The sequence below is a fragment of the Haliotis rufescens genome, unplaced genomic scaffold, assembly GCF_023055435.1.
Source record: "Haliotis rufescens isolate VD_foot unplaced genomic scaffold, xgHalRufe1.0.p SCAF_6, whole genome shotgun sequence".
NCBI lineage: Eukaryota > Metazoa > Mollusca > Gastropoda > Lepetellida > Haliotidae > Haliotis > Haliotis rufescens.
Genome location: NW_025964334.1, coordinates 14,078,386 through 14,097,402, shown reverse-complemented (window position 1 = coordinate 14,097,402; position 19,017 = coordinate 14,078,386). Strand labels below are relative to the sequence as shown.

Genomic DNA, 19,017 nt, shown 5'->3' with positions numbered 1-19,017 from the left:
CTGCAACCAAATCGGGGAATACACTGGGGAGTGTTATTTATTATCAAAACATCCTTCTCACTGTGGGTGCATTATTTCGGCCGAGGATGGAAACTAATTTATCCATCAATGATCCGTATGGTTACGAAAGATCCAGGTTAGAACTGGTCTTCAGCAAACCATGCTTCTCGTACTGACTGACGAACAGGATTGGGTTGTCAAGCTTACTTGGTGGATGCATGTCATCGTATCCCAATTGCGTAGCTCAATGTCAATCACTGGATTATTTACAGACTGCCTTCATATAGCTGTAATCATGGTAATATTGCAGCGTCAAACAACAAAGTTTACAAAAGTTATGATTCAGCTTAATTTATAGCGGGGGCACGGGTGGCCCAGTCGTCTAAGGCGCCGCGATTCGCTGTGCAGAGTTGCGTCCCTTGGGCACGCCAGAAACCTATGATTGTGGGTTCGAATCCCGGTTCGCCCCGATTATGTTTCTAGGTTTGTCAGCACCATACCCGTGCTCGTGGGTTTCACCGAAGTGGTAAACGTCTGAGACCTGCATCACTTCGGGCTTTCCTCCCACATTAAGCTGACACGCCGCGATATAACTGGAATACTGTTAAAAGCGGCGTTAAACCCAACTCACTCACTCACTCACTCACTTAATTTATAGCACTAAAACAAGACAATATTATAATATACATGTATTCTGTTATCACATAGGATTGTTGTGTTTTTAGGGGTGTCATGATACACCTAAATGTTGATACATATGATATCACAATACTTATTTTGTTTTATTTTTTGCATGATCTGCAGTTTTGCCAAGGTAAACAGAGGTTCCCGCTCTCTACCAGTTTACGTCTTACTCACATGAGGGGTAGCCTAGTGGTTAAAGCGTTCGCTCATCACGCCAAAGACCCAGGCTCGATTCCCCACATGGGTACAATGTGTGAAGCCCATTTCTGGTGTCCCAGGCATGATATTGCTGGAATAGTGCTTAAAGTGGCGTAACACCATACTCACTCACTCATTTACTCACATGACGATATAAGCGAGGCTCGTTTTAAAAGTATTATGCAAACAGATTTATCATCTTGTTTCATGATGGAGGTAAGATAACACAAGCAAGGGCAGTTATTGCAAAACGTCATAAACAGTACTGAAAATCTATACATTATTGACATATGAAGTTATGAACTGACTCATGGTGAGATGTATTGTGTATCATGTCAGCAGGTGTACAGGTGCAATGCTGAGATACATTCTTAATCGTTACACTCCAATAAAGATTGTCTCAAATGTTTCTGCTGCAAAGGGTTGGCAGGTGTTTTATTGTCATCCTTGTATCGCTGCAGAAAAAATAATAATTGAGTATCGTATCGCTGCATGAAGACTCATGATGCACCAGTGCACAGATGTATCGTTTCACCCTGTGCTGTTTTACATTGTTTCATTGAAAACAATGTTAAAATACTAAATTTAAGAAATGCTAAATAATTGCCTGCCAAGGGGACTGACTGTAATTCCTGTAATCTGTGAAGTTAAATATGAAAGTCAAGGAGTCCATGTCATAATAACCCAAATGTTAAAAGTTTAAGAAATTTATGGTCCACAGTATGTCAGCAAACCTCAAGGATGCAGGACCTAAAGTTTTAAGGCTGCTAGTTTCTTAGGCTTCTTCAGTCCCTACAGGTTTTGTACACATCACTTAGCATAAGAAGTTGAATAAACTATCATTAGACACTTAGTTTACACAGGCCATTGCTTCACATGAATTTATTGATTTTGCTTTTAATATGTCACTCCCACTGAACACTAAGGAAGGAGGTCGCCAGGGTCTGCACTGCAATGCACAGCTGTGTGGTCTGTTGTGCATAATACCCTTTTGTAGTCCTACATGGTCATGGTGATCTGGGATAGGCTCGAATAATTTGATTGGTGGAAAGCACTATAAAATTGGCATTAGTCTGGACTAGTACAAGCAAGCACACACATGCACATACACATGCAGGTCACTAGAAACCCTATTTCACAACCTATAAATACAAACAACAGGTATTTCTATATATGGAGAGGGTTGTTTGTTTTTGAAAAGGTAATAAGTTTTAGTCAGAACTTCAGATTCTTGTGGTGAGTTGTATGTCATATAGAAGTGATGATGATGATGATGATGATGATGATGATGAAGAAGGGTCTACATCTTCCCAGTTTAGGATCTGCCAAATTTACAGATCTTGAAGTTTTTATTTGTGCAACTAGAGACTACATCATGACAGGGACAAACATGTTAATTGAAAATATTAAGCTTCAGGAGGCATATTTTAAAAATAGTCCAACTAGGAATGCTATGCAGACAACATCACTTATGAGACACTTCATCCAAGCAATTTACAACCCTAAACTGGCCTCAGGTGTTTCCTCATCTAAAAATAGCTTTTCATTAGGCTGGTCACGTGACCTATAGTGTGCTGGCAATGGCTGCTGAATGAGTGGACTGCACAGGAATAACCTTCAAGAAATACATCTCCAGCCCAGCAACAGTTGCACATTATCATGACAGGGTTTAACAGATCCGTGGTCATTGTAAGTTCACTGACTGAATGCCTGGGAATTTTAAGTCTGCTTTTGTATGGTGTTGAATCTTCAAGATTGAGATGCACATGTTCCTTACTGTCTGCCTGGCTTGATCATGATCATTTATTCTGACATGTGCAATGATTGATAGTGGGGTTGTCTGACCTTGTCAACCTCAATGTCACCCCACTATGAACCTGCATTTTGCCATCTTGACATAGACTTCAGTAAGATGTATGGTCGACAGTGTTTGAAATAATTTTGAAACCCAACAAGACGGGTGACTCATAAATGTTGCCTGCCCATCTTCCAAGTTACCTGCCTGCATTTAGACATTATAAATATTGAAAAATCACAAAACATAAGAGACAAATTGCATCTTGATTCAGGTAAAATAATGCAAACAATTACTTGAGAATCTTCAGGGAGTATAATAAAATTGAATATGTAAGTAGTCTGACAATTATTTGCCAGACAGTCAGGCAGGTGGAGCACAATTTCATGCAGCCCAACAGAAAAGTTACCAGCCACGGGCAGGCAGTCGGGCAGTTATTTCGGACACTTATGGTGGATATTGTATTGAATTGATACCTGAGCTCAGAGGTAGCCTGTTGCTATATTTGATTATGTCTGCGAACACTAAATGAATGTAAATTCAGAATAAGCAACTTTTGTATTGAGCTCATATACCCATGAACTTATATATATATGACACAGGTATGGAAATTTGCTCTAGCCTAGTCAGTTTGTCTATAATGTTAAAAGGTATCTCAAAAGCAGGTAGAATTTCATATTCTTAATGTTAAAGATCTCCCAAATCCCAAACTTTAAAGGTTAATGTTTCGGACTTTGTTGTGTGTGGGTGTGTAGGGGTATTGTTCATATCCAATGAGTCCACCGCTCAATTTGGACTTGTAGTTTATGTAAAATAACTAGATTTTGGATAAAAACAACTTGTCCCTCTAAAAGTTTTACAAGTCTTGAGCTTACGCAGTAGTGGCAGTGTCTATCCCTGTGTAGGAAGGAAGTGGGGGGGCCATATTTCTAATCACTATTCAGACTAGTAAATGTTTCAGGTATTGTATTTGACGTAATAAGCGCCCAGGGCACTCTCAAAATTAGAAATAATGGGCTCTTATTAGAATATAATTTTGGTGAGAATATTAGAGTTGAAAGATCGTAAATTTTGTAGTTTATGCCTGAAATGATACAAAAGAAAAGTATGTGTGTATCATCACAGACTTGGTTATATAGGTCCGTGGTATCATACACACCAGATGCATTTTCCAGAAATTAATTGCTCATAATTAAGGGTGCATATTATACGTGAATAAATAAGTCTTGTGTACATTGATCAATCCGAAGGTGTGCTAATTGGGATTGTTCACTAGCCAATATATTAGCAAATATCACCATTGGCACTTATAAGCTGATTAGCGCAGGCATTTATTACGTCAAGTACGGTATGTTGCATCCCTGTAAATTATTTGTAAATATTGAGTCAGTTCATTGAAAACTAGATTGGTCTGACACACTCACTGAAGATAGATCAAATCTGAGAGTCACCTGTCCTTTGATAGTCTAGACCCACAAACAGGATACAAGATCAGATGTTGCTTTGATATCATCAGGGTGACACATGGTGATTGTCAAAATCAAGTCCTCTGCATGGACCCATTGTGATGCAACATATTGATACATAGCCAATACAGTAGCACTAGGTGTTCGGTTTCTATGTTACATTGTGTATAACTTTGTAGGTGGTGTGTAATATCAATCACTGGATTATCTGGTCCAGACTCAATTATTTACAGCCCACTTTCATGCAGCTGGAATACTGCTGAGTGCGGGATTGAACAACAGACAATTGGTCTGTTCTCCTGCATACCGAGTTACCTTGGTTACTGACACACAGTTGTAGATGCCATAGAATGGGATTCGAACCAGGGATCATCTGATCCAGATGCCTTGTCCACGTTACCAAAGAGGTTAATCCTGTCAATATGCTGACAAGTTTAGGATGCATCTGTTAGATGACCTCACTAGGACTGCAATATAACTGGTATACGGATATATTGCAATATGTCCATCAGTAATACACATATCGCAATACAAACCTTCGTATCAATATTTTCTGATACAGTCCCAGGAGAATTAAACTATAATTATATAAATTATATTTAGTGTCTTGAGTCATTTGGATGGACTGGGTTCCTATCTAAACCATGTAAACAGCACACGCTTCACACTGTTTACATTAATATTCCATATTGATGACATAATAGATAGTCTTGTTTATCCATGCTACCCATCTTGCAATCTGAAGTCTGGATTATTGAATGAAGAATTACCATTTGAACAGTACTAATATTTGCAATTTTTGTCCCTAATATGTATTGCGATACTTGTGATGTCAATCGCTGGTTTGTCTGGTCCAGACTCAATTATTTTACAGACTGCCGTCATATTGCTAAGTGCCGCATTAAACAGCAAACAAACAAAATGTATCGCAATGTGTATGGCAATACTGCTCTTCATATTGTGATATATTGCAATACGATTTATGTGTCAATACGCCATCCCTAGTCCGAGACCTGCATCACTTCGGGCTTTCCTCCCACATTAGGCTGACACGCCGTGATATAACTGGAATAATGTTAAAAGCGTCATTAAACCAAACTCACTCACTCACTCACTCACTCACTCACTCACTCACTCACTCACTCACTCACTCACTCACTCACTCACTCACTCACTCACTCACTCACCCATGACTCCACTGCCTGCATCACAGTGATAACTGACAGTTAGCTGTTCACAGCTGAAATAGGGGTAGCCCACTTACATCACTGTATAGACTTGCACAAGTCTCTAAGAGCAATATTTTATTAGTTTAAATCATAATTTCTAGATTATGTAAGTTAACAGATGTCCCTATAAGAGACTGGAGTCCTTTGAGTTGCACAAATCTAAGTCTAGGCAATAATTATCAGTTTCAATCATAATTTCTAGATTATGTAAAAAAGAACAAGTTGTCCTTAAAAGAGACTGGAGGCCTGTCCACATATCTAGACTTGCCTATTAAGAGGATAGAATTTCTACACATCCATGGACTTATCTTTCAGTATAGCCTTGGAGCAAGGCTAATCACTGCAGTGTATTCACCAGTAACTGCTGAGATGATTGCAGTTAGCATAATGCTTGCAGGACAAGCAGACTCAGAAATAGTATGTGTACCTCCATCTTGTCAAGGTCATAACTATGCCCGATTCTGTCACTGCGACATTTTGAAAATGCATTTGAGTCAGAGTTAGATTAAAGTCAGAATTCTGTCTATGAGTTCTACACTTATTGTTCTGGGAGGACAAAATAGGACCCGTTGTGAAAGAAAATAATCACTGCCAGGCAGCTGTGTTATTTGAACCTAAAAGGTAACAGCTGAATATCACGTTTATATGACGACAGAAATTTTAGACACAATTGATTATTTGTAGTGTATGTCAAGCTGTGATTCATTTCACATACCACAGTCCACATGTCCCATAGTGCATATCACAGTCCACATGTCTCTTAGTGCAAACCCCAGTCCACATGTCCCATAGTGCATGCCACAGTCCACATGTCTCTTAGTGCAAACCCCAGTCCACATGTCCCATAGTGCAAAGCACAGTCCACATGTCCCATAGTGCATACCACAGTCCACGTGTCCCATAGTGCATACCACAGTCCACATGTCCCATAGTGCAAACCACAGTCCACATGTCCCATAGTGCATACCACAGTCCACGTGTCCCATAGTGCATACCACAGTCCACATGTCCCATAATGCATACCACAGTCCACATGTCCCATAGTGCATACCACAGTCCACATGTCCCATAGTGCATACCACAGTCCACGTGTCCCATAGTGCATACAACAGTCCACATGTCCCATAATGCAAACCACAGTCCACATGTCCCATAGTGCATACCACAGTCCACATGTCCCATAATGCATACCACAGTCCACATGTCCCATAGTGCATACCACAGTCCACATGTCCCATAGTGCATACCACAGTCCACATGTCGCATAATGCAAACCACAGTCCACATGTCCCATAGTGCAAACCACAGTCCACATGTCCCATAGTGCATACCACAGTCCACGTGTCCCATAGTGCATACCACAGTCCACATGTCCCATAGTGCATACAACAGTCCACGTGTCCCATAGTGCAAACCCCAGTCCACATGTCCCATAGTGCATACCACAGTCCACGTGTCCCATAGTGCATACCACAGTCCACATGTCCCATAGTGCATACCACAGTCCACATGTCCCATAGTGCATACCACAGTCCACATGTCGCATAATGCAAACCACAGTCCACATGTCCCATAGTGCATACCACAGTCCACGTGTCCCATAGTGCATACCACAGTCCACATGTCCCATAGTGCATACCACAGTCCACATGTCGCATAATGCATACCACAGTCCACATGTCCCATAGTGCAAACCACAGTCCACATGTCCCATAATGCATATGCCACAGTCATCGTATCCCTTTTGTGTGGATCGATGCTCATGATGTCAATCACTGGACTGTCTGGTCATGTCTCAATCATTTACAGCCAACTGTATGGAATATTACTGAGTGCCGCGTAAAGCAACAAACAAAAAGCAAACAAACATATAGTACATACCACTGTCAATGTGTCATAGTTATTCACAGCACATTCTATATTCTTTGTGTCGTACAGTGGAAAGCCATTACAACTCTTAACCATGCTGAGTTCTCAATTTTGTTGGGGCGGTCGGGTAGCCTAGTGGTTAAGGCGTTCGCTCGTCACGCCGAAGACCCGGGTTCGAATCCCGACATGGGTACAATGTGTGAAGCCCATTTCTGGTGTCCCCCGCCGTGATATTGCTGGAATATTGCTAAAAGCGGCGTAAAACCAAACTCACTCACTCACTCACTCTCAATTTTGTTGACAAGTAAATGTCATATTTAATAGCAGAAGGGTCACTTAGAATCTGGCGATGTTGTCTGTCGGTGTTGCAGTTTGTGTGAACATGTCGTGTCACAGTACAGCTGAAAGTAGTTCCTGTATGATACAAGGGAGATCATTCCATCAGTGTCATGTTAAGCTCCACCCACTGGAGCAGCGTCAAGCCTGTGTATCTCACCTGGGGAATACGTACTTCATATTTCCTGTCTTGGGGGATATTTCCTGTCTTGGGGGATGTAACACCTTAGTGATAGACACAGGATGCTGGGTTACCATGGTTATTGCAACAATGTGACAATGAAAAAATTTAACATGTGTCCATAACATAGAAAGGTGTATATGTTATTTGTTGAATTTTCACAAGACATTTCAACTGAAGTGCACAGCCATTTGGAACATTATGCTACAACATCTATGTGGTCTTTGAATGGCATTTAGAAGTGAAACACATAAGGAAGAGAATTCATGGATGTCAACTTCTTTTTTATGAGGAACACATTTCAGAGTATATAGTATATACTTACTCCGAAACGTTGTGTCCCTCATAACAAAGAAGTTGACATCCATAAATTCTCTTCCTTATGTGTTTCACTTCTAAATGCCATTTATACTTACTCCGAAACGTTGTGTCCCTCATAACAAAGAAGTTGACATCCATAAATTCTCTTCCTTATGTGTTTCACTTCTAAATGCCATTTATACTTACTCCGAAACGTTGTGTCCCTCATAACAAAGAAGTTGACATCCATGAATTCTCTTCCTTATGTGTTTCACTTCTAAATGCCATTTATACTTACTCTGAAACGTTGTGTTCCTCATAACAAAGAAGTTGACATCCATGAATTCTCTTCCTTATGTGTTTCACTTCTAAATGCCATTTATACTTACTCCGAAACGTTGTGTTCCTCATAACAAAGAAGTTGACATCCATGAATTCTCTTCCTTATGTGTTTCACTTCTAAATGCCATTTATACTTACTCCGAAACGTTGTGTTCCTCATAACAAAGAAGTTGACATCCATAAATTCTCTTCCTTACATGTATGTGCATGCATAATGAGATGACCAAGATCTCTGAAAAAGTCAAATAGGATGCAAGTCATTGTTTTTCTGAGTACTTTTCATCACATGACTGACACTTGAAGTAAATCTGTGTGTCAACTGGTAGAGGGACAATACACCAATGCATCGGTGGATCGCAATTTTTTACTTCTCGATACAAGAATCGTCGACAATTGCACACAAAGTAAAAAGTATAAATTTTTACCTTAAATGTATTCTTTATAAATGTTACATACAATACATCGTGTGGCAATACATACGATACATTTTAAGTTATATGGTGTAAAATCATGTGAATAATCATGATAATAACCCATTTAAAATGCTAAATGAAACTGTTGAACAATCAGCTTCATAGATTCTCTTTTATTTCACGGTTGGCAATAAATAGAATAACATTCACAGTGTCCTGTAGCCTGTTTCTGGCCTACAATATACATTCCACCTTCGATCTTTGAATATTTAGAAAAATTGATTCAGGGTTGTGATTCACCAGCAAGAATCTTATCAAGTTATGATATAAAAGAACTCGATCATGTGAATTGTTTGATAGGCGTTACTTAGAAGTTGACGGATGACAAAGTAGACACGGTTTATGGATAACAACTTCTTTAATACTTTACTTGATCTAGATACGAATCGTAACGCACCCATAGTATTGGGATATTATCGTATCATTACATCTCTACTTATACAGGGTTAGAAACTAACAGTTTTTGTCCTCTAGTCCTTATAATGATAACATGTAGCAAAACCCTTAAAATGGGCCAATTTCTACACGTCCTTAGGATACCTTTACTATTGGGCAGTTTGGTAAGGACTACAGGACTAGTGCCAATTTCTAACACTGTTTATATGCTTAAGAGTGTGACAATTGGTATTCTCAATTCATTCATCAAACAATTACATGTCTTTGCTGAAACCAGATGTGACGTTCAGTGCACAGTGTGATTGAAGTCTCATGATGTATCTCCAACTCATCACCCTTCAACAGGTGACTGAAATTAAATTTCACATGGCCGTATACTGATTAACAGATATCAACCAGTTGCATGTATACCATATTCGACATAATATGCGCCCAGGGCACTCTCAAAATCAGAAATTGGGGGCTCTTATTAGAATATTATTGAAAGAGTTGAAAGATCGTAAATTTCGTGGTTTATGCTGACAGCCTGAAATGTTTATGTACGACAGAAATAATTTTCCAGAATTTAATTGCCAATAATTAAGGGTGCATATAACAAACGAGTGCGTATTATGCACGAATAAATAAGTCTTGTGTAGATTGATCAATCGGAAGGGGTGCTAATTGTGATTGTTCACTAGCCAATGTATTAGGAAATATCGCTGTGGGCACTTATAAGAGCGGGGCGCTTATTACGTCAAATATGGTAATACATTTCTACAGCTCTATGTGTTAGAGGAACTGTTCCACGGTGTGTCTGTTTTCAATTGAGACATTGTACGTGCTCCAGATAACCATTGAGTATTTCCTCAAAGGTATTTATTCATATTGGGTAGTGATAGTTTTCTTTTGGTATTCAATAATAGTTTTACTCCCTAGGGTCCAGTATGTTAGATATTTTTACACCAATGAGTGGATATTTATTTGGCTTGAAATGCTGTTTCATGTGACTACTTATTTGTATCTGTTTGCTGCCCTAAGTGTGTGACATGTAGGGCTGTCAAAAAAGATTGATAATTCTTTTGGTATTCAATAATAGTTTAAATCCCTAGGGTCCAGTATGTTAGATATTTTTACACCAATAAGTGGATATTTAATTTGGCTTGAAATGCTGTTTCATGTGACTTCTTATTTGTATTTGTGTGCTGCCCTAAGTGTGTGACATGTAGGGCTGGCAAAAAAGATTGATAATCGGAATTATCATCGATGGGAAGAAATATTAACGATTATCGATGTGCAGATTGTGTCATTGATAATACCTTACATAAACTATTGTGATGGAATAAAGTTTAGATTTACCAAATCAGACATGTTATTGTCAATCATGTTAATTACTGAAGAGGGAAAGTAACTGTTTCTGTTTTATCTCAAATGTCCACAAAGTAATCCCTGAATAAATGTGCCACCACTCACCAGTGGAGTGAAATATGTTGATTTCTTTAGGATTCTTTTTTTTGCATATTTGCTCAAAGATACTTCTCCCATATTTAACGATAATTGTCAATATTTAGTTAACGATTATCGATCTCTAGGATCTGTATCGATAGCCAGCCCTAGTGACATGTCACACAAACTCACAACAGCGATATGCATGTCTAATTAACAATAAGCGAGAGTTGCCGCCTTTCTGTGCGTTATCCATTCACTTTGAGTTCATCGTGTGTGATGCCAGCACTCGATCAGTAAAAAACGACCTATTAAGAAATACATTTACTGGGTAATTACGCAGTGTGTTATATTATTGGTAATAAAAATATTCATAACTATATATATAACCCCAAACTATATAGTCTACTAGCCTGATGGGCGGTCGGGTAGCCTAGTGGTTAAAGCGTTCGCTCGTTACGCCGAAGACCCTGGTTCGATTCCTGACATGGGTACAATTTGTGAAGCCCATTTCTGGTGTCCCCTGCTGTGATATTGCTGGAATATTGCTAAAAGCGGCGTAAAACCATACTCACTCACTCACTCACTCAATGTAACTAGCCTGAACCTGGCTCTTAGCATCTTTATCCATAAATGTAAGTATAGTTACGCAACTGAGTTTACCAGGCCGGTCAGAATTTTAGACTCAGACTCAGTGGCTAAAGTGCTAACTGCATCGTCGATATAATTAGGCCACACTAATTATATTTTATGTTTCACAGATTTATTCCTGTTTTTCCAAACAAGGTCGGTCGAAATAAAAAATGTAAATACCGTATTCAACGTAATAAGCGCCCAGGGCGCTCTCAAAATTAGAAATAGGGGGCTCTTAATAGAATATTATTTTGGTGGGAAAAAGAGAGTTGAAAGATAAATTTCGTGGTTTATGCTGACACACTGAAATGTTTATATGCGACAGATACATTTTTCCAGAATTTAATTGCCCATAATTAAGAATGCATATAACACACGACTGCGTATTTTACGCGAATAAATAAGTCTTGTGTACATTGATCAATAGGAAGGAGTGCTAATTGTGATTGTTCACTAGCCAATATATTAGCAAATATCGCTGTGGGCACTTATTAGAGCAGGGCGCTTATTACGTCAAATACGGTAATTTAAATAGCTATTTAAGAGGACTGTGGCCCTGTGAAACGAAAAATTAAACATGTGTGGCCTTAGGGTAATTGACCATGAGATCCTAAACTGAGTTGGCCAAGTACGTGGGGTTTAAATGACTTCAATCAAATGTACTGGGGCTGCCTTTTTGTCAAGCCTTGTCCCGCTTTAAGGATATATTTAGTATGAAGCTATGCAGTCAGTGGTGTTCAGCTAGTTTGTTGGGACGGTTAGGTACAGGTCAGCCACATTCCAGCAGCCAGTCAAGTGAGCTAGACACTCAGGCTGCTTGTACTGCCACATTCTCCGTGACCACCGTGGTAGTTACACCCAGTTGAGTTGCAGCCACTATCCAACAGCCATGTTGTTCCTGGTATGTGCACCCTTCACTATTCCTCTTTGTATACATGTCAGGGTTAGAAACTAACAGTTTTGTCCACTTGTCCTTATAATGATAACATATAGCAAAACCCTTAAAATGGGCCAATTTCTACTAGTCCTTAGGATACCTTTACTATTGGGCAGTTTGGTAAGGACTACAGGACTAGTGCCAATTTCTAAAGCTGCATGTAGATCAGCCATAGAAACTAACATGTTTAGTCCACTAGTCCTTATTATGATAACATTGGAAAACCTTTAAAAATGACAAATTTCTACTAGTCCTTGTGATACCTTTACTATTGGGCAGTTTGGCAAGGACTGTAGGACTAGTGCTGATTTCTAATGCTGTAGATGGGGATCTGTTACTTCGTCAAAGCATTGTGTTATTTTAGTAGGTCCCAATGCAGATCTGAGGTTTAATGGACTTGTAGCATTAGATGCTCTTCATTCAATATTCAGCAGAAATTATTTTTTTCTGATTTTGGGTGGCACAGACCTCAAATTTTAACCCCTGATTCAAGGTGTCAGAAATTTTTCAGTATACAGTGATATACGGGATGTCGTATTTGAAACTTGAAGTTAATAATGTTGTGATTTGTTTTAAGAGAAAGACATATGGTAAAACATAGCTGGTCATAACATAGGTAAACAGCTGCACAGAACATTTGTTGAAAGCTAATGGTGACTTACACCCAGTTTATACCAGCCTGCACCACTCATGCACTGAGTTTTGAATGGAGCCCCCGGGTTAGAACTTTTGCCCGGCAATCTATCATAAGAGGCCTCACTGTGGATCAGGCGGTCAGACTTGGTGACTCGTGAACCCATTCTTGCCTGAAAAGGCGACTATGCTTGTCATAAGAGGCGACTAACGGCATAGGGAGGTCAGGTTCGCTGACTTGGTTGATCCATGTCATTGTATCCCAATTACGTGAATCGATACTCATGATGTCAATCACTGGATTGTCTGGTCCAGACTTGATTATTTACAGACCGCCCTCATATAGCTGGAATATTGCTGAGTATGGCTTTAAACAAGAAACAAGACAATGTCAGGACCCTTGAAATTAATTATTGGGTGATGGTGTCTTCTGGGCCCCTAGTTTTGTAGGTCAAGGTAAGAACCTGATTTATTCAGATTTTGGGACTCAGTGATTGCATCGACTACTGAACTACATCATTTCCTGAACCACCTGATCAAGTCGGTGCACAGGTGTGTTGGCAGAACTTGCGCCCACATTTCTTGTGTACATATTGACTTACAACAACAGATGGACCATGTCCCTCCAGAGGTGGTGGGCAGGTGCTTGTACACAGGGATGTATCACTCCGTATGACACTGTGCTCTGTGCTCATTGGAAGTAGGGGCAGGCCCTGGCTGTGGATGATGTCCCTGTACACAGACTCCGGCCCTGACTGTGGATGATGTCCCTGTACACAGACTCCGGCCCTGACTGTGGATGATGTCCCTGTACACAGACTCCGGCCCTGACTGTGGATGATGTCCCTGTACACAGACTCAGGGCCTGACTGTGGATGATGTCCCTGTACACAGACTCAGGCCCTGACTGTGGATGATGTCCCTGTACACAGACTCAGGGCCTGACTGTGGATGATGTCCCTGTACACAGACTCAGGGCCTGACTGTGGATGATGTCCCTGTACACAGACTCCGGCCCTGACTGTGGATGATGTCCCTGTACACAGACTCAGGCCCTGACTGTGGATGATGTCCCTGTACACAGACTCAGGGCCTGACTGTGGATGATGTCCCTGTACACAGACTCAGGCCCTGACTGTGGATGATGTCCCTGTACACAGACTCAGGGCCTGACTGTGGATGATGTCCCTGTACACAGACTCAGGGCCTGACTGTGGATGATGTCCCTGTACACAGACTCAGGCCCTGACTGTGGATGATGTCCCTGTACACAGACTCAGGCCCTGACTGTGGATGATGTCCCTGTACACAGACTCCGGCCCTGACTGTGGATGATGTCCCTGTACACAGACTCAGGGCCTGACTGTGGATGATATCCCTGTACACAGACTCAGGGCCTGACTGTGGATGATGTCCCTGTACACAGACTCAGGCCCTGACTGTGGATGATGTCCCTGTACACAGACTCAGGCCCTGACTGTGGATGATGTCCCTGTACACAGACTCCGGCCCTGACTGTGGATGATGTCCCTGTACACAGACTCAGGCCCTGACTGTGGATGATGTCCCTGTACACAGACTCAGGCCCTGACTGTGGATGATGTCCCTGTACACAGACTCAGGCCCTGACTGTGGATGATGTCCCTGTACACAGACTCAGGCCCTGACTGTGGATGATGTCCCTGTACACAGACTCAGGCCCTGACTGTGGATGATATCCCTGTACACAGACTCAGGGCCCGACGAATACACTGGCCAACTGGACAAATGCTAGTGGGTGTAGATATCCTGGCCACCCCTTTTATATTTCTTCGAGACTAGCAGGACTCAAAGTTGAAATTTTTACCAAGTAGCCATATGGCTACAAGTATTTTTTTCCAAGTAGCCAGTGTTAAAATCAAGAAGTCAAGCCAATATTGTAGGTGGCCAAAAGTATTTGAAATTATCTTTTATCACATAACTATTTTAGTATGTGCAAGTTGTAGCACTAGTCATGGAATTGTATATTAGTGGAAACTGTATTTGATTTTTGTTACTTGTGACTTGAACAATGATACAATTTATGTTACTAGATTATATAGGTATATCCTTGCTTATCCATTGAGCATTGTCAACTGAAATGAACTACTAATTACATTAATATTTATGTATTTCAGTTCATTGTCAACTTTAGGAGGAATTATTTGAGAGTACAATTATTAGCAGACGTGTTTTCCAAGATCAGCTGATAGTTATTTTTGTGTCTACAGATGTGCAAAAATAGAATTTAGTCACCACAAGATATTTTTCAAGGTAGTCATTTGGCTACCTCTGAATTTTAAACAGTAGGCAACTAAAATGTGGGTCGCATTGGTGACCGTTTTAGTCGCAAATTTGAGGCCTGACTAGACATGCTAGAGACAGTGCATTTACCTGATAACAACTTTTTGTAATATCTTGATGAAATCGAGGCCTGAAACAGCTGATTAGTCATGAGTTAAATTTGTCGACTGTAGTGACTTCCTCCCACATCATGCTGACATTACGTGATCTAACTGGACCAACAGCCTTAGAAATTGACTCTAGTCCCATAGTCCTTGCCAAACTGCCCAATAGATAAGGTATCATAAGGACTAGTAGAGATTAGCCCTTTTTAGGGGTTTTGCTATATGTTATCATTATAAGGACTACCATACTAAAAATATTAGTTTCTAATGCTGAGTATGGTTCAAAATGGCATTAAAACCAACTCACTCTGTCAACTTATCTGATAATACTGACTACCAGTACTGCTGCAACTATGTCTTGTAAGTAATATCTAAAATAATAAGGGTGGTCGGGTAGCCTAGTGGTTAAAGCGTTTGCTCGTCACGCCGAAGACCCGGGTTCGATTCCAAACATGGGTACAATGTGTGAAGCCCATTTCTGGTGTCCCCCGCAGTGATATTGCTGGAATATTGCTAAAAGCTGCGTAAAATCATACTCACTCACTCACTCACTCACTCACTCACTCTTTGAACGATGCTGATTAGTACCCTATCTAACAACTGTAAGGCTTGGCTCATGAAGTTAGTTGTATTCCAACTAGATTCTTTGGCTAGTGTCTGTTGTCTAGGAATGTCAAGCCCTGCAGACGAGATATTTTTACATGACTAAATATGATAGGGGACAATCCCACACACAAGGCAATGGAATTTTGCAGCCAAATTAAATATGTCACCTTGAAATAAATTTACAGTTAACAGAAGACAGATACAAAAATCAGGTTTGATCAGACATTGTTGAAACAGTAGTTGGAATTAACCTGAAGAACCTAGAATGGTGATAACATCAGAACACCCCTCCCAGAAACATAGAATTCTACTTGCCTCCTAGACTTGCACAAGTCTCTATGGCAATAGTTATTAGTTTAAATCATAAGTTCCGGATGTAAATAATAACATGCTGTCCCTATGAGAGACTTAGAACTGTCCTCATATCTAGACTTGCCTATTAGGAAGATAGAATTACTATACACCCATGGACTTATCTTTCAGTCAAGCCTTGGAGAAAGGCTACTTGCCTCCAGATAAATCTAAAACTCAGCAAATCAATTTGGGTTGTGCCAGTTTCTATTCAATCTAAGCACAGTTGGGTGATCACACACTAGTTAACATTCATTGCCTGTGAAGCATGCAGTACTGAGGGGTTGCTTTGGGTGTGGAATTCTTGTGATGTCTATATGCACAACATAAGCACATCTAAGTGAGCCCACTCAAATTCTATGGCTTAACTAGGCAGGGAAGTATTTACATTTCCAACAATTGTGGGGGCGTTGCTGTAAAGATCTGTTGGGGAAGCTTAATTAGCGAGAATGTGCTATTTTTTTTAATTTGTGTCTTTTTGTGACCTAGTCTGATCAACTGGAAGTCTATTTTGACTGTTGATGTTGAAGTGATAGAGAACTTCCTCCTGCAGATGAAAAAAATTGTTTTGTTTGTGGATGTTGGTTTGTTGTGAATTCCATTGCTTAACTAATGAGTGGGGAGATTTGTGTTGTTTGTGGTAGGTTAGTGTGAAGTCTGAGGGGACGTTTGTTCCTGAATATTAGGAGTGTCCAATGTTGATTAGCGATGTGACAGTACAGGACAGTATCAAGTATCACATGGTTGCATACTGCCTCTCTCAGTTCATGTGAATTTTATGTGTTTGAGTCATCATTGAAGAATTTGTTTGGAGGCTGCAGAGCTTGAAGCTTGCTTCAATTCTCTCGGTCACTTTACCATTAGGAATATGCTGGGAATCATCTTAACTTGTGCATCCTGTGAAAACACGTTTCCAACTACTAGCCCAAACTTACTTTTGGAACCATTTCCAGTGGAAAGTTGTGTTATTATGTGGACTATTGTTAGCTGAGCTTACAAGACCAAACACACTTTTATAGACGCAGGCTTCGGACTAGTGGCGAAAGTCGCAGACTGCTTGTGTGTCAGTTTTTTTCATCAAGTTTGCTTCAGGGCAAACCAGTGGTGGGACAAGTGACGTGATTGTGGGTTCGTTTCACTGTTGATTAAAGAAACAGTGAAAGTTAAACAACAGATAGATATTGTGTATAATCACCGATCAGCATGTCTGACTGGATGGAATATCTTTGCCAGGGCGTTCCAGTGCTGATTGGTATAGGCGTCGTTGCCGTCACCGCCATTCTCGCCAAGATCTTCCTTTTTGGAGATAAGAAGAAGAAGTCTCCAGTCACTCTACAGGACCCCACAGTGAAGTACCCCTTCAAACTTGTGGACAAGGAGGTAAGTGTGTTGAAAGCTTTGTCTTCAGACGTTACATAAGTTATTATTCTGTTGAAATGAAATATAATTTATCAGTTGGAATATGGTTATGTCATTATTAATTTTGGTACTGTTGTTTGTAATGGAGGTCTACCATATTTGACGTAATAAGCGCCCAGGGCGCTCTCAAAATTAGAAATAAAAAATAAAAAAGAGATAGTTGAAAGATCATAAATTTCTAGGTTTATGCACCTGGAGTAATACAAAAGAAAAGTATGTGCAAATAAATAAGTCACAGCAAATATCACCGTGGGTGCTTTTTAGAGTGGGGCGCTTATTACGTTGAATAGTGTACAGGTATATCTTTTCTGAATGTTCGTTTTTCTTATGGAAATGCTTGATGAGCTGGAAAATTTGTGGAATTGTTCCTTAGGCCACACATTTTTTATTTTTCGTTTCACGAGCCTGATGCCCCTACTGAAAAGCACCCAGTTTAAGAAATGAATTAAACATAACAATTTTTTTTTTTTTTATGTTTCCCGCTAGTAATATACACCCTCTAGTCTTGTACAATAAAACATGTTATCTACCGCTAGTAATATACACCCTCTAGTCTTGTACAATAAAACATGTTATCTATAAATTCCATGTCTACATCACTATCAGTGATTCAAGAAGACAGCTGCAGTTTTTACTCCACAGCAGAATGACTTTCATATGAATAAATAAATAATTATACCCCTGACCTAAAAGATCGGGGGTATATAGTTATACTAAGGTTCCGTCTGTCTGTCCGAAAGCTTTGTCCGCGCGATTTCTCTTAAACTATTTAGTGGATTCATCTCAAACTTAGTACATATAATCTGCGTCATATGGAGGAAAAAGAAAAAAAATGTTTTTATTAATTTTCCATTTTTTTTATGAATTTTTCAAACCCTAACCCTATCCATTATTTAATTTGAAACTACTGACACACTAGGCGGGTCGGGGGTATTAGTGAGCCACGCTCACTTTTGCTCTTATTGACACTTATTTTTGTTTCTTCTGACCTTGTGTGGAAAAGCTTGAATAAATCTGTGAAACAGAAAATTAAAAAAGTATGGCCTTACCATGATGCAGCATTAACGTCCTTACAATAGCCCTGATAGACATGATAGTAGACATCTGTAGCTTAGCACAACCAAAAACAACAAAATTATTTGAATGGAAGAATATCTGACTTCCTTTAACCATTCAGTTAGTTTGTGATTCACCATACACCAAATACATGTACCACCACTGGTCCGCTTGTCTGAGACTAGTGAAAATCCGGAATGACCAGTTGTTTTTGCCCAAAATCTAGTTTCTTTACATTAACCAGTAGACCAGCTGGATATGA

At 40.0% G+C, this 19,017-nt stretch overlaps 1 protein-coding gene across 2 annotated transcripts in view; it reads left to right on the top strand.

Moving 5' to 3' along the window:
* The window catches only part of LOC124135447 (NADH-cytochrome b5 reductase 3-like), a 35,810-nt gene that overhangs the window by 839 nt on the left and 15,954 nt on the right, over positions 1-19,017 (top strand). Inside the window, exons 1-2 of one of the 2 annotated variants that reach the window (XM_046500782.2) lie at positions 2,416-2,571; positions 17,514-17,660. In XM_046500782.2, coding sequence (XP_046356738.1) covers positions 2,542-2,571; positions 17,514-17,660 — 177 coding nt within the window. In that variant the 5' untranslated portion in view covers positions 2,416-2,541. Of the gene's footprint in view, positions 1-2,415; positions 2,572-17,513; positions 17,661-19,017 lie in introns of those variants that run through there. The other variant, XM_046500783.2, reaches the window with a different exon arrangement.